Raw genomic sequence first — 22,275 nt, 5'->3', positions numbered from 1 at the left:
CTAGCCAAGACACTGCTTCCCTATCTGGATGTCCATTTAAGGAACACAGCTGGGCCCAATGCACGGGAGACACACAACAGAACTGAGAAAGGATCCCTGCGAATGCAACCGTATGTAACGGATATTACACAGGCATGCTAGCGAACTCTTAAGACGATTACCTCAGAGACACAGCCTCGTCGACGGGTCAGGGGGCGAAAGAGTGCCCGTTTCCGAGACAGAAGCCCAAGCCTACCTCGAGACCGACACCGAGGGAGGTGCGAGGAGGATGTTGAGGCGAGGGAACGAAAAAAAAAAAAAAAGCGGACTGTGCTGCCGGCTCTCCAGCTATGGGTGTTTGAAACCTGTGCCAGGTTTACGATTCCAAATAATCTTTCTCCCTTTCCTGTCATACCCCCTCACACCAGACTCCTGAAAGTTGGCTTGCCCTAGCTGCATCGCGAACGCCGCATCTACCCTCCTCCTCTCCCCTTTGACTTCCTTTCGCAAAAGCGTAATGCGCGAACCCTCGCCCCTCTTCTCACAGCCAGGAAAGGAGGGGGTGCGCTATTTTGGGGGCTAACCGACTGGGAATAGAACTCCGGGTTCTCGATCGTTCTCACCCACAGCCCAGACGCCGGAGTCGACAACCCCTCCTCCTCTTTCCCTTTCCACACGCTCCGGCGAAATGGGAGAGAGAAAAACGAGGGAGAGAGAGAGAGAGAAAGAAGCGCGCGTCTCCGCGCTGAGCCACGCGTGGCGCAGCGCCAAGGAGCAACGGAAAGAAACAGCCGGGCCCGCAGACACGGCTAGACACGAGGAAAGAAAAGAGAGGCGAAGGGGAAAGAAAATAAATGAAGGAAACTAAAAACAAAGACGAAAGGAACGACGGCTGGAAGCTTGGAAGCTTGCAAGCACGTGCCACCTGAGATTCCAAGCTTTGTTCCCCGCGAAGACGCGAGCGGCAGCAGTAAAACGGGGAGGAAAACGCCGGGAAATGTTGAAGCGCAAAACTGGAGTGCGTGAAAAAGTCGCCCGGGTTTGGACTGAGAAACGATCCATCTTGAAATACGATACCCATTCGGTATGCGCTAATTGCGGCTCTGGGATGCGTCAATCCGAAAAACTTCGAAAGCGAGGCGCTGAAATGTTCAGTTTACGGCATCGAGGGCTCCCCCCCCCCCTATATCGAAATTCAATTCTGGATAAAACCTAGACATTATCGAGACTTACGGAACGCAAGTGGGGAAAAAAAAAAAGCGATGTACCACTTCCGCCTGATATGCGAATTATCACTGTGATAGCGACAGCCAGAATTGAAGAACTCTGACCAACTGAAAAAACGACCTCGGCTCCATGCCACGAAACCTCCATAAAACATTTTATAGGGGTTTATAGAGGTTCTAAACGTTTTAAACACGTTTTATAGAGGTTATGTGTTTTATGGGAAGCTGGCCCAACGTGCTTGGCCGGCCATGCCCCGAGCTTGGCCGACAGAGTTGGGCCGAGGTTGGGATTGGTTAATGCTCATTCACACCGGCGACTAGCACCGGTCGCGCGACCGTTTGCGACTGCAAGTCGAAAAGCGACTCAAAGCGACCGATGTTCACACCTGCGTGCGACCTATATGGGTCGCCACATAGAATTCACGTCTGCTCGTATACAGCTCGCATTGCCGTTGCCCCGTAAAATAAGGTGACGTCCTGTTCCTGCGCATACATGTGATTGGCACAGAGCTTTGCGACTGCAGTCGCGCGACTGAAAAATCGAGCAGCGAGCGACTGAGCCAAAAGCAGTCGCTTTGCGACCAAAACGGCCATTTGCGACAAGTCGCTTTGCGACTAACTTAGTCGCGCGACCGTTGCTAGTCGCCGGTGTGAACGAGCCTTAATGCACACGGTGTAGGAAAAAACGCGCAGATTAGCAGCGGCGAGTCGCGCGCGGCGGTGGCGGAGAGCGCGTGAGATCGCTGTGGCGGAGAGCGCGTGAGATCGCAGTGGCGGAGAGAGCGCTGTGGCGGAGACGGTGAGCCAGCTTTGTGACATCACTGATCCTCGCGTATGCGCAGCACGGCTCATGAGGATCCACGCGAAATCGGCTCCGGCTAGGCAAGTGTAGCTAACGCTACAAAAATTTTCGCCCACAGATATAATGGAGTGTCGGCTTGTTATATAGTACCTGGCCAACATGTTAGGTAGCAAAGCATGGCCCTACGGAGGACCAGGTTTGGTCGCCCGATCATTGGGTGCTAACCCTTTCATTATCATTTGCCGACCATTGGCTGAACGTCTTCGGACAACTAATAACCAGCGTAATGGTTGCCAATCAGGGCCCCACTTTCGGCCGCCATTAGTCGGCCGTCAGCCAATTTCAGTTGGGTGGCGACAACAATTTATATTTGACTGCTACCTGATCCCTATATGTCTGTGTTATTATGCAATAAACATTCAATAACTGGTTATATCAAGAAGACTGGGTGGCGTCACGCGCGCACAGAGACAAACATGAATTTCACTGGACGACCGCGCACACTCGCTGCTGAAACGTTGCCGTGAGTGATGAACAGCACAGACAGGTGAGCAAACGCTTCGCGTTTCCGTTCACTTCCAATTATACCGCTATGGTCAATGCAGACGGAGCCATCAACCATCTCGTGACAGTCAGCCTATGCCCTAGCTACCACGAATTATATACTTGCGAGATAGCACGCGCGGGACGTCAAGATGCGCTTGACATCATCCGCGAGGAGCGCAAGCGGCGGGGGTCGCCATTTTGAAGGTCCGCGCACTAGACACACGCGCGAAAAAAAGAAAAAAAAGGAGAAAAAGAAAAACGCTGCACGCGCTGCGTCCGAGATCGGTACGGCGACTTGGATGACAAGAGACCTCCGGAAGACCTCCTGCACGGCGACGCATCGACAGCACGGACGGCGCGTACGAACGGACAAACAGAATGGCGCGGCGATAGTGTTGCCACCTTGCGAATGAAGGCTCAGTCGGCATGATCGCCTATCCTCTGTACTGCGCGCTCAGCTCACAACTTTGGCCTCAACGCGCCCGTGACACGGGGGTAACGCGCGCGACCCCCAGTAAAGTGTGCGAGATGGCAGCGAAATTAATGCACAATGCACACGAAGACGCGGCCACAACGATCGGATCACCCAGCCTGAGATAGCGCGCGTGGTCCGCCATGCTCTGAACCGCGCCGAGAGCTGGCCCCATCGGAACGTGCGGCCCCCAGAGGTGGGGATCGAACCCTTGACCTCGAGTTCAGTAGAGCGCCACTACCGCGGAAGATTATGGTTATGTTCTCAACAGTAAAACATCCATCTCAAAGTAAAACAAACTCCAGACAGAGGAACAATTTACAACAGTTAAAATATCCATTCAGTTGACATCGCGGGTATGGCCATCAGAGGCGGACAGTGCATGGTAAGGTCCCTAGATAAGGTAGGCCTTAGATAAGAGATCTTAGATGGTGAAGAAGCCTTTCTGGTTGACTGTACATGACCCTCAAGCTATTGCTGGATTTCAGCCTATCGCCGATACGTCGTGTTGTGTCGTGCGACCCCTGGTGCCATGCTGAGACACCAGTGCTGTTGTGCTTTCTATTCATGCTACTGAGGGGAGCTGGGTCTCTGCCATGCCTAGAGTTACTGTATATGCTACCTTTAGGTAGCAGAGTTGCGCATAGGTCCGGCTAGCAACCACAGCTATGCGGTGAAGTAGCACTCCGTTTGTGCAGCTGACATGCCTATCGTGTCGGCAATTAACATGTCCGGAGCGTCGAAGGCCGGTGATAAACATTGATTATCGATGACTAGTGTTAATTCAGTTCGCTACAGCGGCGGCGTCCAAAAATACAAAAACTGGCCCGAGCGTCAGCTTCTCCGCAATGCATGGTTGCTAGCGGCGTTTGGAAGACAGATGCGCAACTCTGCTACCTAAAGGTAGCAGAGTTGCACATAGGTCCGCCATCTTGCCCGCCGTGGCATCCACGCTAAGCAGGAAAGCCATCTCTCTGGAATAGATTTCAAAACAGGAGAAAGTGCCTCAGATCAGGCTGGCCGACGTTTCGATAGGGGACCTATCTTTGTCAAAGGCGCCTTGTCATCCCTGGCGTGTTAGTTTTATGGGGTTAGTGATGACGTCATGTCCAGCGGCGGCGTGTCTGTTGCTGTTACATGACGTCATCACTAACCCCATAAAACTAACACGCCAGGGATGACAAGGCGCCTTTGACAAAGATAGGTCCCCTATCGAAACGTCGGCCAGCCTGATCTGAGGCACTTTCTCCTGTTTTGAAATCTATAACGTGTATCCATCCGTCGGCTCCCTTCTTGATCTTGATCTCTCTGGAATGTAGGAGCCGACGCGGCTGCTGTTGTTGCTGCTGTCCTCTCGGCCCAGCGGCTGCGCGCACCTTCTCGTTCGTTCATAACGCGTCGCTGGCGCAATGACTTTCGATTCGAAGAAAAAAAAAAGAATGGAAAGCACGGAGAAACAATAAATTGAGATGAAACAGGTGGAGATGGAACGCTATCGTAAGTAATATTTTTTGTTTTAAATGGCAATTAGAAAAAGTGCAACGGTCACGATTCTGGACCAATTAAATTCAGCCTAATTATTCGTTTCACGTCGTTTTTGATGCAGCGCTTCAAAAGATTAAGTGAATAGCTCGAGAAAACAAGTGCTAAAATTATCACTGTGTTTTACAAATAGCACAAGCTAACGAGAATTCCGCGTACGTCTAGGTAGATGTGGCATATAATAAAGACTCGGTCATGCTTCAAACGTTTATGCCGCACAGTGCTCGGAATGAATCATGCTGTTTTGATAGACCTGTAAGGTTCATATTCACACACAACGCCTCCTTCACAGTCACTCGCGCATATTTTTACCGTTTTGTCCCGCTCGATTTTTAGTCAACCTTTGACCAGTGAGAGAGAAGCGATATATATCCTGTTCGTTATCGCCGGCTTCTGACGTCTCATGCGCAGCAGCCACTTGAGACGGCGACGGACGACGGAGACAGACTTGCCACATGGAATCGAGAAAAAGGCCTTTCCGTGCTCTTGTCGGTTCGTGCAGTGGGGAGCGCAGCATCCTGTCATTGTCGCTAATTAGCAACACTGAGTCAGGGCGCTGCGCCGCGCTGACGTTCGCAAAAACCGACAGCAGAAGACACCACCACAACAACGACAAACAATCCGAACTCAGCTGGACCGTCTTGCGCTTCGCCGGACGGCTTGATTTGGCTTGATACAGCGGTGGCGGCGCGGCGATCGCCAGCACCCGCGCGACCGTGAAGTTGGCTTTCCCTAAAACGGATGCTTTTTGCGCACGTGAGCGCGCTGGGCGAATGGTGGCGCCAGCGGCGAGTTCTATCAGAGGCGCAACTCTGCTACCTAAAGGTAGCATATACAGTAACTCTAGCCATGCCTCTGTGCTACCACCAATCCGGCGTGGTCATGCCGGTCATGTGACCCGTGCCTCGCTGACCAATAGCCTTTCCTCTCTCTCCTTAAAACCGCCTGCAATAAACGCGGGAGAGCAGTCTCCCGTCAGTCTAGCCGAAGCTTGGTCACTGCGTCGTCACTCCGCGCGCCCTCCCGTCGTTCGGCCTCTCCGTCGGCCCGCCGCGGGTTACGCCGCGCTCCTGCCCTACACAACACATGGCGACGAGGTAGTTGAACCGCTACGCTACTACGACAGGCGACGCCAGGAAGAGCACGACGTACGTGACACTACGCTACGAGTCACATTTTTCGGCTGCGCGTCGGTGCTGCTTCCTGCACGCTACAAGCGCGTCGACCTGACTTTTCTTTGTTCCCGCTCCGGCTCCCTCTACGACGCCACCTTCCCGCTTGAGCCTACTGCCTACTTCCTGCACACATGGCGGCCCATTTTGCAAACCTTCCTCCGTTCCTCAACGTTCCCGGCAAGCCTTCCATTCCTTGGCATTTATGGAAAAAGATTTTCCAGGTACACTTGAAGGCGGCCGGCGGAAGCGGCTGGGAGGACGAAAGACGCGCGTCAGCACTTATCAGCGCGCTCGGTATCGAGGGCCAGCGCAAATACTTCGCGGCGCAGGAGCAGCTCGAAGCACACGGCGGCCCAAATGCTACGCACACGGCCAGTACACCGATGGCGGCGGACTCGGGCATGGTGTCGACAGATGCGGCGACGACGGAGTACGACACGTTGCTACAATTCCTCGACGGGCTTTTCGCCGAGTCAACGAACGTGCTAGCCGAGCGGCACCTTTTCACGAGCCGCAAACAACTGCCCGGCGAAACGTTTCTCGACTTCGTCACCGCGCTGAAAGAAAAGGCCCTGTCATGCAAGTTCGGCGCCACTTACGACGACAGAGTACGGGACCAAGTAATTCACGGGGTCGCCAACGCACATGTACGGGCCAAACTACTGTCGTACGGGGAAGCCCTTACGCTGCAGAAAGCCGAAGAAGTTGGACGCGACTTGGAGGCGCTCAACAAAGCCAACGCGGAGTTCGGAGAAAATGAGCGGCTACTCGGCTCGCACTCCGGTTACGGCGGCAGCATCCACTGCGTCGCAGCGGCTCAAAATGGCGGGTCGGTTGCTTCGCTTGCCCCGCATGTCACTCAACATGGCGGCGGCTTCCCCCCCGGCGCGGGTGGCCGGGTCCAAGATGGCTCCGCGGGCTCGACGGCGCTGGCACAATGCTGCGTTCGCTGCCAGCAAGTACAACAGCTTGCGCCCAAGCCTCAAGTCGGCCCTTGTTTTCGTTGCGGCAAGTTACGGCATTTGGCGACTTACAGAAATTGTCCTGCCAAAAAGAAAATTTGCCAATTTTGCCGCATCAAAGGGCATTTCGCGGCAGTCTGCCGTAAGCGACGAGCGTCGGTACAGGAAGTTACCCCCGTTCAAGATCGTGCCTCCGGCACTGCCACAGTCTTATCCGTGCAAGCTGCGCCGACTAGCCTAAGGGACTTGCGCATCCCTGTTATCGTCGGAGGACATAGCCACATGTCATTGCTGGTGGACACCGGAGCCACTGCATCGTTAATGACCAAGAAGGACTTCGACACGCTTTTCGCTTCGAAGCATCGCCTGCTGCAAACGTCAGTCCACATGCAGAACTACTCCAAGCAGCGCATTCCAATTCTGGGCTGTTTCCATACGGACTTGCAACACCGTGGGAAGCAGGCTCACGTCACATTTTACGTGACTACGTACGGGACTTCGCTACTGGGGCGGGACGCCATCCAGAAATTGGGACTCCTGATCGACGGCGCAACGTTGACGTGTCGCGCTTCACCCGTTTCCTCGCAGCTTCCTGCAGCTGTGCCTCCGGGGCTCGAGCACCTGTTCGACGGGGAGCTGGGACTTGTCAGGGACTACGTCCACCGTGTCAAGAGGCGGCCGGACGTACCAGTGTCCGCCAAGCTGCGTCGCCTGCCTCTGGCGCTCCGGCAACAAGTCGCCAGCGAGCTGCGCCGGCTCCAGGACGACGACGTCATCGTCGACGGCCACGGTCGACGGCCACATTCAAAAGCGCAGATCAGCAACGCACAAAGTTTGTCGCCAGAGAGTGATGCGAATGGGTCTTCAGCATCGGCTCACGGCAGCTGCAATCAGCCCAGTTCTGGAAGAGATAGGGACAGGTCTTCGAAGTCGGCTCCCGACGGCCGCCACACGCAGAGACTTCCTGCAGGGCCTGGGTCACGCCGCCACAGAGGACGCGCAAGCCCCCAGCCACTTCAAGGACTACATCAGACTAAAAAGTCTAGTTAGTGTTTGCTGATGTATAACATACTTTTTATAAGGATGCAATTCTTCCCAGGGCGGGACGATGTTGTGTCGTGCGACCCCTGGTGCCATGCTGAGACACCAGTGCTGTTGTGCTTTCTGTGCTACCACCAATCCGGCGTGGTCATGCCGGTCATGTGACCCGTGCCTCGCTGACCAATAGCCTTTCCTCTCTCTCCTTAAAACCGCCTGCAATAAACGCGGGAGAGCAGTCTCCCGTCAGTCTAGCCGAAGCTTGGTCACTGCGTCGTCACTCCGCGCGCCCTCCCGTCGTTCGGCCTCTCCGTCGGCCCGCCGCGGGTTACGCCGCGCTCCTGCCCTACACAACACGTCGGCTCAGGGGCAACTTACAGTAAAATTGTGTTTGCATGTGCGCGTGCAAGTTGAAATCCAGATGCACCTCTAACTAAATAAGCAGTGATGTTAATTGAGCAAGTTAGCACGATTTATTCTTATTATTATTACTATTATTATTACCATTATTTCAATTTTTTTACGGATGCAAACACAAGGCATGGAGTGGGAGCCATTTTTACATGGTGCCCCTAAAGCAAGACAATGCATGGCGCATGTGAATCGCATACATATGTTTCAATATCCACAACACTGGAGTTGAACCTAAATAGGCCTATATTAAATCCATTATCTATTTCTAAAAACTGTAACATACACTTCACTATAACACGCAAAATTTTTTCAGCTCAAAATTTAATATGTTGAATGCTGCAGCCTCGTTAGTGTACAGCAGCCCAACTTTTTAACCTGAACGCATAAGCGTTGACCGCCGAGTCGATAAGCACCGTATTGGCCGCGAGATCGACCAGAGTCGCCGCCTGGCGACTGCTGGCTGAAGCGCGCCTAGTGTGGATTGTTCCCTGCGTCATCTACTAGCCACGTTGTGTTTGCATGTGCACGTACATCCCGAACGTTCTCAAAGGGCGGTTTGTTCTGTTATGTTAGCGCGAGTTTACAGCTCGTACATGTACCTAACATAGTGTACGGAAGCAAATGAGCTTGCTCGGATGCATGCGCATTGTAATAAGATCGGTGAGTGCGACTTTCGAGAGGGCTGTGTATTGGTGTCGTACCCTTCATTCGCCAGAATCATTTCAGTGTTGGCGCCGCTTTCTGGTTCAAGCACACCCTCAAGTGCACTTGGCATAGTCCCAAACATGAGGAACATTAAATAGTGTGTGAATTCAGTGTTTCAGCGACTCGGTGGTAAACAAAAACGAGGCTCATGCACTTTCGCGTTGTTGTTAGGTGTGTAACCGCGGCACTCCAGTTCATGATGAGCTTTAGTTGTGCTTAAGATGCTCTTTTATTGTACGGTCATGGTCCCGCTACAGCGAAATATTTCTATCAAGTGAAGTCTGAGACTTCGGTACTCAAACTGTCCCTAAAAAAAAGAAAAGAAAAAATAGACAATAGAATGACACAGCGGTGATAAAACGGAGTTGCCGCGCGCAATGTCAACTTGGGGCAAAATTTATGCAGAACCACCCGTGTGCTTAGATTTAGGTATGCTTTGAAGGACCCAGATACTCAAAATTAATCCCGACGGCGTGCCTTGCATTTAGGTCGTATAGTTTCACACAAAACCTCATCCTTTCCTTTTACATTATCTTGAGCGTTTGTGTGGAGTTGTTATAAATTGATGGAAGGCAGTGGACATTATTAGTCTGAAAAAAAAAAAGACACTTGTTCCATAAAATAACTGGACCTCTGTTGCATCATTGTCGTGCACGTAATCAATCGATGAAAGCTCTGTGCTAAACTCTTACCTGCGTATATATGCGTATTTGCGTAAACAGTGCTATTGAACTCATTGCACAGGAATATGGGCGGGTATACAAATTAACAAAAAGTAAACACTTAAGCAGTTCAGCCATGCTACTGCAGTGCATAGTACACAAAACACAAGCTAAACACGTACAGAGAAAACAACAAAAAAACGTCATATAGTGCGTAAGCGCAGACTGTCATACAGGGCGAGCATCCCTTTCATCAGCAGATTGCGCTTCTCTCACTAGTAATAGTAACGTTGAATGATCTTCGTGCATCGATTCAACAATGAAGAGCGTATACAGTGAAACCTCGGTGATACGATCACAGGTCATACGAATTTCGGGGTGATACGAATTTTTCGTTGGTCCCGGCCAAAGCCTATTGGCCTGCAGTGTAGTGGAGTACGGTTGTTGCGAACAGATTTTCACCCAGCGACGTTTGATACGAACGTACGCTACCGCCCAGGTACGAAGAGGTGCTGTCCGCGCTGTCGCGGAAGGCGCGCCAAGCACGTGCGAGTGCGGGAACGCAAGGGTGGGCATGCGCGCCGCACCGCCAAATCGTCAGAGTCACGGTGTAAGAAAAACCTTCAGAGACACGTCACAGCCTCCGAGATAGTGTGCGCGAATCTTTCGGGCTCTTATGTGCCTCCATGTGCCTTCGCGTTTACATTACAGAGGACATTAGCGCCATACTTTTTTTTTCTAACGCGTCGACGCGGGCTGATCTCGTTGTACTGTGTTTACACGTGCCTGCCTCGTGCATCAGCAATCCTATGAAAGGTGGACGAGGACTGAAAGAAGGCGTGGGCGGTCTTGGCGAAGGAGTCATGCCTCACAACATCAACGTGCGCGACCGTTGAGGTCGCACTTGTGCGGGCACGGCCTTAAATCTCCCAAAAAACATCCCCAACATCTCCACGATAACAAAACCATAACACACGGCCGTGATTCTGTAATCTTGTGGCCTTAATCCATCGTGTCTTGTTACTTTCGCTGCAGTACTCCAGCGTCATGCAAAAAAGCATACTGAAATTTGGAAGGGGCTACTGCTGTCTTAAATACGCGCGTACAGGCCGTATATTTACGAGTGCCGGTATGATTGCCGACATCTAAAAACTTAACTGACAATCATTCAGGGTTCTTCCTGACGCTGCGGCCCTGAAAAACAATAAATGAAAATGTACGCCAGCTTTCTTTTGTCGCGTGCTAATTTTCCGTGCTTTCTGGTGATACGAATTTCGGATGATGCGAATATTTTTGGTGGTCCCGTGAGATTCGTATCACCGAGGTTTCACTGTATATATTACCAGTAAGCTGCAATCAACGCATTTTATCCGCCGACAATCGGCTCAAACCACTCACAACGAAGCGCCGCTGTGTGCATTTGTATACGCGCCTCCGACCGCCTCTCCACACTAACGCGGCTACGGTGCTGCCACCTATAGGTCGATCTCGTGGCCAATAATGGAGTGCAGCGGCGAAATGAATGGGAATTAATATGCCTGTGTGCTCAATCAGTGGCCCCATGCAGCTGTGTTCTGCTAGGCTGTTCCGAAAACTTGACATCACCCCCACTTCTTTTGAGCTTCGTTATCGTCACCTTTTTTTCTCTTTTCTGAATGCTGCCGTCAAGTTATAAAGAAAAGGTCAAATGCGTCGTGCTTGAGATGGATGGGACATGATATACACACCCTGATTATACTACATGCGTGTCAGCGTATTTTTTTCCTGTGGTTCACGCAGCATTTTTCTAAGGCAAAAAAAAAAAAAGATATCCCGACGGGTTCTAGCCGGCTAGTCCCTCAGGATTTCAATCAAGTTCTTTGTCTGTCTGTTACCACTGCAAACTGTGATTACAGCACAAGGGAAGACACAAGACAGAGACCAACGAAGACAGCGCTCGTCTTTGTTGGTCTCTGTCTTGTGTCTTCCCTTGCGCTGTAATCACAGTTTGAAATGGAATACCAACTATCCCGTACTCAGACCTTGTCTACCACTGCAAGCCAAAAACAGGACAGAAAAGAAGGTGTTGCTGGGTTCGTTTCGCCATAACAGCCTGGCAGAGGGAAGCTGTGCAGGACTGTTCAATGCGCGTATTCTCCCTCATTTTGCTTTATCATACAATGCTTATCGACCCAGCGATCGAGGCTTACGCGTTCAGGTTAAAAATTTGGCGACTTTTTCTAACGGGCTTGCAATCATATTTCGCATTGGAAATACCCATGCCGACAGATAGGCACTGTTTTGGTGTCCGCTGTTGAACATGGTGGTGAATCTGACGGGCAGTGCAAGTTATTGAGGAAAAATGAGCACGGGGCTCGTCTCAAGATATTTTATTCGCGCTCCATGGTGATGAATCTGTTCACTGCAATGTAATGGTGTAATGTGGTGGAGAGTATTAAAGGTGAAGAAAATTACCACCGTGTGGCGAAGCGTGCTACCTATGGTCGTTCGTCATTGTTAAGAGAGAACACGAGGGCTTCCCTTCACGGCACGCGTATTCCACAAGAAGGCGTGAATGAAATATAATAAACTTTTATGCCTTTTACGAGGTCTTGGTGAAACAATTAATTAATTCCTGCTTTTCATGATCTGAAGAGAATGCGTGATGTGGGCATATTTTGTATTTCGAATTGTTAACACAGTGAAATATTTCATTATCCTCCTCGAGTCAGACATATCTGGGCTTTATCCTATATGCTTCATACTTACAAGTGGGTAACACAAAGGTTCTTACGGTACATATATATAACTTTCAAGCGCGTCACGTTTGGCGGCTTCCAGTACCACACCCACCATTGCCCAGTACCACGCCCGCTATTGCCCAGTACGAACGAATCTGGTTGACGTGCGGACGGCTGTTTACATGCCGCTCTGTGCTTCTTGTTTCATTCACAGTAGTCCCCATTTGCGCATTATTTTGTTGCCAAACAAGAACCAGGGGTGCTAAGAGGCCTAGCTGCAATGAACTGGATGTAGGATAGCACAGTTTGCTTGCTTAAAACAGAAACTTGGCAGTGTAAAAGAACGAGGATTCCCTAGCACAGGAGCCTCCAGCTTGCTTGCATTGCTCGAAAAAGAACTTTAATTAAAGTAAGTATCTGGAAAATATCCGTGTCTGCCGTCGCCCCATACGTCATCACAGGTATGCAAAGGCACACCAGCATACATTTACAAACTGATATGGCCACGCCATGCCTTTGATTGCAATTCGTGCACGCAGTTGAGCGCTCTCTCGCTTCCGTTGCTGTACGTTACATGTACGCCAGCAGTTCTCGATTGCTGTTTACATGCACTACTCGCCCTTACTGTGTCTCCTTTGCCTCTGCAATCTCATCAAGCGCTTTGTTAAAACATGGGCGCGCAGCTCAAAGCCTTGCTCGCCATCTTATGTGGTCAGACTCTAGAGGCAGACTTTCAACGTTTATCGATGATGCAAACCCTGAATGGGCACCTACACTGCGTCTGTGTCACAGAAGCTATTGATCTTCAACCAACGAAGTGAGATGCCATGAGTACTCTAAGAAACCACCCTCCCCACCCCCCAAAAAAGCAAGGGCTGCTGCCGCAGCCAGCATAGCAAAGCAACAGACCTGTGGCTACAGAGTCCCTGTCAGAAAACGGTGCAAGCTCAGAAAGTGAGGCAGAGTGAAGAATGGAGCTTCCAGGCTCAGCAGCAGAAACACCGAACAGCTACATCTGCTCGCATGGTACATCGAGCAAATCGAATGTGCCTGAATGTAACCGTACAATGAAAACAAGATAGCTCGCTGTAGTTTACACATCTTCCTGCGCAAGAATGTATTTTCATTCGTAGTTGCCTCACCTCGCCAAGTACAATGATGCACTCAACTGGAGCCGCAATGCTGCGATGTTCTTTATCCAGCTGCTAAAGCGATTTATATGCCTTCATCTGCTGCAAGGTAACATAGTTGGAAACCAGTTAATTGATTATGCCCATCCGCATTGTAGCTGGAAGTACACGGTGTGCCCTCGTCAGGCCCTATTATTCAAGAGAAGGCATGACAGTTTGCGGCCGCTTTGTGCACCTCCAGTTTCGATGCAAGTGCCGGATTGCTTTATCGCTTCCGTCAAAAGAATGGCTTTGTGTGGCAAGTTGCTTGTGGGGAAGGAAAGGAGCAGATGCTGAAAGTGTGATTGCCTGGCGGAACGAGTCCTTTCAGGAGATCGTCGAGTCGTTCAGGCTGGACAACATTTTCACCGTCGACAAAATGGCGTGCCTTTGTCAGCTGTTGTCTGGTAAAGCAATGAAATTCAGAGGTGACAAATGTGAGGGTGGAAAAATCGCGTCTTTGCATGTCAGTGCTCTTCTGCTGCAAGCCACGGGCACGGAAAAACTCAAGCTTCTGATTATCAACAAGTCCGCCAAGCCACACTGTCTGAAAAATGTCACGTTGCCTTGCAACAACCAAACCAATAAGAAAGCGTGGATGATGCGAGAATTGTTCGCGCAGCGGCTTCTGCTGATCAGCGACATAAAGAACAAAGAAAGATTCTTCTAATCGTCGATAACTGTTCGGCACATATGGTGAATGTGCTGTTCAACAATAAGCAGCTCAAATTTATGCCCCCGAATTGTACCTCTTTGCTACAACCTTAAGACCAGGGCATCATCAGATGTGCGAAGGCCGAAAGTGTCTTGTGCAGTGCCTTCTCATTAACATTCAACTGAAGCTGCCCACAGAGGTCAACACCTGTCAAGTCACAGAAATGCTCACAGGGTAAAGCCCCTTGATTTTGAAAGTAGCGACACTCTCCTCCGCGTGCACGTTTTCCTCCTCAATTCTCCTCGGATTTCTCCCCTACACTGGCCAGCGCGGTGCGCATGGCACGCTGAACCCTCCACTGGCTCACCGCAGCCACAATAGAATCACTGCACGCGCTTGTTTATTCGGCCCTTTGAAGCATTAAATCAGAATCTGTCCCTTAAAACCCGTCGTGACGAAAGTGGGCTTCCGATAAAACATAATGACAAATATATTTTTTTAAGACGGTTCGATAAATACAAGGGAATGTGCTTCGAAAAAAGAAAAAGAGTATACCAACTGGCGGCAGAGCGGTTTACTTCTCCGCCGCCGCTTCGGCTGTCCGTAAAGCGGAGGTTTATAATAATAATAATAATAATATCTGGGGTTTAACGTCCCAAAACCACGATATGATTATGAGAGACGCCGCAGTGGAGGGCTCCGGAAATTTCGACCACCTGGGGTTCTTTAACGTGCACTTAAATCTAAGTACATGGGCCTCAAACATTTTCACCTCCATAACGCAGAGGTTTATTAAGCGCATATAATGTAAGTAGCATAAAGTGTAGTCGAGAATTTTGTTCCTAATTGTTGTCTTGATGACCTCAAAGAAGGTAGCCAAGAAGAAATGTGGTGGTTTACTTAAATTGAATTGGTCGAAATGAGTGGGCCCGAAGCCTTTTTGTGCCAATGCCGCTGTCAGACACGTACTCACGCACATAATATACATACAGGCACGCATACACACACACACACGCAATACAGGCACACACGCACATATACACCCGTGCACATATGCGAGACAGACACGCGCGCGCGATACAGGCATGCGCGCCCGCCCGTATACATACATACACATGCGGGTACAGTCGCGACACACGCACGCACATACATACACTCGTGCGAATATACACAAGCGCACGAACGCGCAGGCGCACACCTACACACACACATACATGCGTGCATGCACATGCACACGTGCCAATACAGACATGCACGAATGCACGCAGGAGCATACATGCACACACACACATACGTGTGCGCACACACACAGGTGCGAAGACACATACACAAATGCACGCACACGATGGCGCACACATACGCAAACCTACGCACATGCAGACGCACACATGCACTCACACACACATGCAAACATGTGCGCACACGCACCTACACACGCAAGTGCACACATACAAACACGCATGCGCCCGCACACACACATGCCTGGAGGGTTCATGGCGCGTGCAAGCAACTAAAAAGCGCGTGAAGTTTGCTTGCGTGCCGCTTTTCGTAATGTCAGGGTCACCTGACTGGGAGGTGTCGCGCGTCGCAGCCACCGAGCGTTGCGGATGCGCCGGCTCCACAAAAGAGAGGGTGAAAAAAGAGGAGGTTGACAGTGTGGCGATGGTGCAGCGGCGTGGATAAAACAGCACCGCTACTTTCCAACATCAAGGGGCTTTATTACAGAGTCGTGGTGGAATGTCAAGGCAAGCACCATCAGCAACTGCTGGTGAAAGGCAGGTCTTCTGCAGACTCTGCTTACGCCACAAGACTGCGAACCTGTGCCAGAAGACTGCGATGATGAAGAGGAGCTCGACCCAGAACTGTGGAATGAGCTTACCGAGAAGTTCCCAGTCATCGCCACAGTGACCTTTGAGGATTATGTGGACAGTGACAGCATGACAGCTACGTCCACAGAGTTCACCAACGAAGAAATTATGAGTTGAGTGTGTGAGCAAGGTTGCAGTACTAGTGACAAAGATGTAGACTGGGACGACAGAACAGACTGCTTCTAGCTCAGATGCTCTGGTTTTCCTTGAGAAGACCCAATCATACCTCAGGTGCTGCAGGGATGTTCCCGATGATTCTAAGGAAAGTTGCAGAAGTGGAGGCCTACATCTAGCAGCACCTGCTTTCTACTCGCCAGAAGATAAGACTTCTTTAAGCAATAAATTGTATCCACACTGTGTCCAGCGTTTCCATTTATTACTTAGGTCCCAACATGTGCACCTGCTGCAACGGTGCGTTGTTAATAAATTATTGACGTAAAAATCATTTTTTAGTACTGCGATATTTCAAAACAATGAATTGGCGGTCCCCAAAGTTCGTAGTGAGGAGATTCTACTGTAGTTGCGCACTGCATCAGCGTGCTGGCGTCTTCAACACGTGGCCACGCTGTCCTTGTCTGCCGTATCAGATGGCCTTCAACAATTTCAGCGACAGCTCATAGCAGCACAGTTCCATAACAACGACCTAGCCAAAAAATGGTATCATGTTCTCATCTCATAAGAACATGCTTGGGATCCTCTGCAACTGCTTTTCTTTTTTTTTGGTGTCGACGACCATGACAAAAGCTGGTTGGACACAGACAAGCAATCTAACATGATGCAGACTGGGTGAAGCTCCCCAAATGTGCTAATTACATTTAAAAAAGTGTGTTGATGGTAAACAACTCACGTGCTCAGAAACTCGTCAGGGAGGTCCAGAATTTCCTGAGGGATGGACTTCCCTGTGAGAAACACAGCCACCTCTTGTGTAAAGTTGTTGCAGTTGTGACGAAACAGATCGTAAGTGTGAGGCCTGCAAAGAAGAAACAAACCAAGGTGGAGGCATCAGTAAGTACTGCATGCTTTTTGCAACAGCAGTGCAAAGAAAAAAAAAAACAAAAACAGGATTACCACATAAACAGGAGCAAGAGGGAAGAAATGAACAGTACCGCCTAGTGAGCAGTTTCACAATCGTCAGGTTATTCACGTCTATTGCAGTATGATAATGGCCTTTACCAGTCATCTTAAACTACCCTCATCTTGCATCAGATGACCCCATGAAAGGGGCCCTACATTTTTTCAAGTAATTGTCAAAATGACCTCACTGTTGGAGTTTACTGCCTCAATGAATCAACTGCCACAGACTTTTTTTCGAATCCATCAAGTAAGAGCTCAGTTGCAGGAATATGTCATGCACTTTAAGTGCTTTTTCTCTCCTTTCATCCCTACGAGCGTGCTCTAAGCTATGTCAGCATGCATCATGACCATAAAAGTGATACCGAGAAAAAAATTGGAAAAACTGACGAAAACATTGAAATTCTATTTGGAAGACGCGACGGTTCTGATACACAGAGTTTATTTCACATGTTTTTGAACAGCTGGCTGTGTTATTGAAGGATTGTCAGTGTACGATGGCTGCATGCCAGCGCAAGCCGTGACATCAAAGTCACCACGGCAGATGCAGGGTGCGCATTTTCCTGACCTGCTACTTCCCTTTCTCCACCTCTCCTTACATCTCACTCTTCCCCTCTACAGAGGTGCCGAGACGTGCCTCTTCATTTAGGGGCTTTACCCACTCGGGACACCTGGCACTGTTCGCTGTTGGTGCCGGTCGTACTGGTTCTAGAAAACGTAGTGGGAGCTGAGTGGGTTGAGAGACGCTGGCGACGGCTGGCACAGTTGGCATGCCCATTTCCAGTGATATTAAACTTTACCTCCTCTAGCTCACGGCGTGAGCGCTAGACGCGGGAGTTCATGAAAAACGCATTAAATTCATTATTTCCCTCTAGTTTCGGCCTGAATGAAGGCTGCGTCTATCAGTTTCAGCACCCAATCTTTCAATTTGGCTAAACATCTTGGCAGCAAAAATTTTGTTCAGTATACCTTTAAACACTTTCTTTTCTTTTTTTATTTGAACGTATAAGCTAACTTTCGGTGCGGCTACTGCAGGCATGTGGCGCCACCTTAGAGTGGCCCCAGTAGCTATGCAGCACAAGAATGCTCAAATCAGCCAATCGTCGTTCTTTTCTCCTCTGTCGTATTCAATCTCTCCTACGAAGTAATTTGCCGAGAGAGGAGCAAGCGATTTCTAGCGGTCTTCAAAACGTACTTGTAAATCCCTTGCCATGTGCAGTGCTACAATATTCAGTTTACATGTTCACAAGAGCCTCGACTACCAATTGGCAGCGTTTTCTGACCATGTTCAACAAGTGTTGCAGGGCTTCTTTAATGCTTGAAAATCTACCAATCTGATCACCCCACCTAACAGCAGACCTTCATCAAGTGCACCTCCGTACTCAAGGCAGTGCGACCATTCTGTAACTCCAGCAGACCACAAGGTATCCACTCTACACTGTACTGGCTTATCACTGCGCTTAAGGGCACTCTGATTTACAAGCTGCAGAATGTGATGCCACAATGACACGGCAGTGCTCACAATCCCAACGATCTCTGATAAACAGCACGAGAGACCAAATTTTCCATACTTGAAATGTTTGAACTGTTCGATCCTCTGGCATATGCAGGTGCCTCTAAGTAAGTATTCATGATGAATGTTGAATGGAATATATTTTAATATGTTTTTGAAGCAAGCAGGAGTGCTCATCTGAAATGGTAGAACCTCATGACACTATGACATTACGGCAACGCTATGACAGGTATATTGACTGTTCAGGCTCCTTATGTTTTGCCTGAGCCAGGACTATTTTTGACGTTAGAAGAACAGAGTGCTGGGTTAGTTGGCCATCCATGAACACTAAAATAGTAAAACAACAAACACAGAAAAGGGAGGCAGACAACGGACTGGCACCAGTCCTTTGTCTGCCTCCATTTTCTGTGTTTGTCGTTTTTTGCACTGTGTATACTCCTTTATTGTTGACGTTAGAGACAGCCAAGTTTGAGCGAAGTTCACTGGTAAAGGCTTCTTTCTTCCTCGCTTTCTTGTTGGGCTGCTCACGCGTTGTTCTTGGTCTACTGCTCGCATGTGAAGAAATAAACAGATTGTAGTGAAGAGGAATGCCCAGCAGCCACACTGCCAGCCCTGCGTGAGACATGAGCTGGAGCTGCCTAGCCTGTATTTGCTTCAATGCTGCCTGTACCCATACAGCTCTTGCTGCTACTGTTAAAGTGTAGCCACTGCTCTCAGCCCATTGTTTTTATTATATTTTGGTGGAGGTGCTGCAGTTTCCCCAGCCCTGGAATTACGTAGCCGAAAGCTGCCATCCATCATGCATGACGGAGCCATCTCAACACTCGCACCGGCTTCAGCACCTGTTGTATGTGCCAGTGCCCAACATATGCAAGAACCCGAGATATTCAGCGGCACTGATGAGAAAGACATTGAGGATTGGCTTGAATCCTACGAAAGCGCAAGTGCTATCAACATGGGACGCTAAAATAAAGCTCTGAACTGTAACGTTTTATTTAACGGACGTCGCCAAGCTGTGGTACAAAAACCATGAGGCCGATCTCCCCACTGGGACGACCTTCAAAACCAGCATCGCAGCTGTTTTTGGATGCTCTGATGTGCGCAAACTTCGGGCAGAACAAGGACTACAAAGCCGGTCCCTGCAAACTGGCGAAACGTTCACCAGCCACATCGAGGACATCCTCTGCCGACGTGTCAACCCGATGATGGCGGAAGCGGACAAGGTACCCCACATAATGAAGGGCGTTAACGATGATGCTTTTCATTCTTCTTCACCTTTCGATGGAGGCAAAATGCTAGAGGCCCTTGTACTGTGCGATGTCAGTGCACGTTAAAGAACAGAAAAACAAAGACGGTCTGGTCTTTGTTTATCATGTACTGAACGCTTCGTAACATCAGTTTCGCCGCACAACACTGGTGTCATGCGGAAAAGCATCCTAAGATTAGGAAGGGGCTACCAGCTGTCACGGGACAAAACACATTTCGTCCCTTAATTACACACACATGCATGCGTTGTATAATAACGAATACCAGTATGATCAGTGACTGCTAAAAACTGTACTGGCAATCATGCAGCGCTGTCTATGATGTTGCTGCAGCCCTCAGAAACAACAACCATTGCAACATTAGTTGGTATGTTGCCCTGAGCGATGTTTATGAGAACTTCTGATAATTGAAACAAAATCCTGAGGTACCCTCAAGTATGAATTATTGAGAGTCTACTGTGTTTGGCTCACATGTTCACATATGAGGGGTTACCCAAAAGTAACCGGAATAGCGCTGCACTGGCCAGAGTGAACATAGTATTATATTCTTCCACTAGTTGAGCATTACGCAACTCCTTCCAAGTAAATTGCACCCAGCAGCTTCTCCCAGGAATGTTTTTTCGGGGCACAGTGATTTTTTTTTTCATGGAACAAGTTTTGTGCACTTGGCGTTTTTTTAGTGATAGCTAAGTGAAGCAAACAGCGGGTGGCTGTGAAATTTTGTTTCGTGCTCCAGCAAAATAACTCAGAAACTACTGCAATATTAAACACTGTTTACAAGAATGCTATGATGGGAAAAACTTCAGGGTATGAGTGACTTTCTCTTTTTTTAAAAAAAAGGGGGGAAATGGCAATTCATGACAAATCTTGTTCTGGAAGTTCATCAATTTCATAAACCGACGAAAATATAAAAAAAAATTTGTGCACTTAAGGCCAATGACAGGCCATTGAAAAGTTCGAGAAGTTGTCTGACATAGCTTGGAGCTTGGTTCAGCAAATTTTAACGGAAAATTTGGGGATGAGAAGGGTTTTTGCGAAATTTGTGCCACGAAAATTTTGGTGAATGAGCAATGAGATGGTCGAGTGAAAACAGGCCGTGCTTTGAAAGAACAACTCCAATGTGGCCCGTGAAGGTTGTTACTGGTGACCAGTCATAGTGTTACTCTTACCATCTTGAAATATAATTTTATATCTGCACACCCTTCATGTAAAGTGCCATCACAACAAAAAACACCAGATGCACAAAACTGATTTCATGAAAAAAGTCACTGTACCCGAAGACAAGCTTCCTGGGAGAAGCCACTGGATGCAATTTATCGAAAGGTGTGGCACGATGCTCACCTAGTAGTAGAATTGCATACTAGTGTAGCTCCGCCCAGCACAGCGCTGTCCCGGTTACTTTTGGTGCACCCTCGTAAGCCTCGACTACAAATTGCCAATGTTTCCCAAATGTCCGACAATAAGTTACGGAGAACGTTGTAGAGAATGTCATGGAGAATGTTAAAGATCACATTGCGGAGAATGTTATGGAGAATTTTAAGAGAGAATGCTATGAAGAATGATATGGAGAATGTTACAGGTGACACTGCGGAGAATGTTATGAAAAATGCTACGGAGAACGTTACGGATAATATTACCAGTGATGCTACCGAAGACTTCTGATTTGGAGCAATTTTTGGAGCAGCAAAATTTTCGTTTTGGAGCACTTTGGAGCAGCAAAATTTTCATCTTGGAGCACTTTGGAGCAGATAATTTTGCATCTGGGAGCACTCTGGAGCAGCGAATTTTACATCCTGGAGTGCACTACAGAAGCATATTGCAATAACATTCAAGCACCGGGGCTCTTATGAAGGCTAGAAATATTTCGATTCATCGCAAATCTCATGGAAAAAATCATCTCAGGAGAACTCCATACTTCACTCGCTAATGAAAAAATAAGGGCTCATGCAGTTGAGTGTTCTGAATTAACCTCTTCGGCGATTATTTTCGACACTAGCAAATAAACAGAATACCAGATCAATAAAATTGCACTTTATGAAATAACACTCTAAATACATCTATGTGGTTATCAGCAGACATTGTAGACAAACGCCGTGATGTACAGCAGGGCCTCAATGCCAAAGAGCCACACTGTCCCTAATGCATTCCCCTAAGAAAACTCCAAGGCGAAAGCCAGGTTCTTTTTCTTCTCTATCGACGGGTTGATCCTCCCCCTCCTTCTCTGCAAGCTATCTGCACCTCACCTGGTTTTGCGCTAGCTCCATGATCGGCGCACCGATTACGGAAGCAGTGTAAAGCGACGATGTCGTGATGGCGTCATCACGTGACATCACGATATATGACGCCATGATGACGTCACAAGTTTTGACGATCTATGACGTGATGATGACGCTATCACATGATTATTTTTTGCATCAATCGATTGACGCCGCCGACGGTCAATTTTCGTGTTTGATAAAGCATCTGATGCTTTCGCATTAATATTGCGTAT

The 22,275-nt window shown here is 49.0% G+C and overlaps 1 protein-coding gene across 1 annotated transcript in view; it reads right to left on the bottom strand.

Moving 5' to 3' along the window:
- LOC119399754 (uncharacterized) overlaps positions 1-22,275 on the bottom strand; it is a 42,213-nt gene that overhangs the window by 15,273 nt on the left and 4,665 nt on the right. The window contains exon 4 of the mRNA XM_037666588.2: positions 16,783-16,905. Coding sequence (XP_037522516.1) covers positions 16,783-16,905 — 123 coding nt within the window. The remainder of the gene's footprint in view (positions 1-16,782; positions 16,906-22,275) is intronic.

Source organism: Rhipicephalus sanguineus, chromosome 7 (genome assembly GCF_013339695.2).
Source record: "Rhipicephalus sanguineus isolate Rsan-2018 chromosome 7, BIME_Rsan_1.4, whole genome shotgun sequence".
NCBI lineage: Eukaryota > Metazoa > Arthropoda > Arachnida > Ixodida > Ixodidae > Rhipicephalus > Rhipicephalus sanguineus.
The sequence above is the reverse complement of the archived record's forward strand: the minus strand, read 5'-3'. Positions and strand labels throughout refer to the sequence as shown.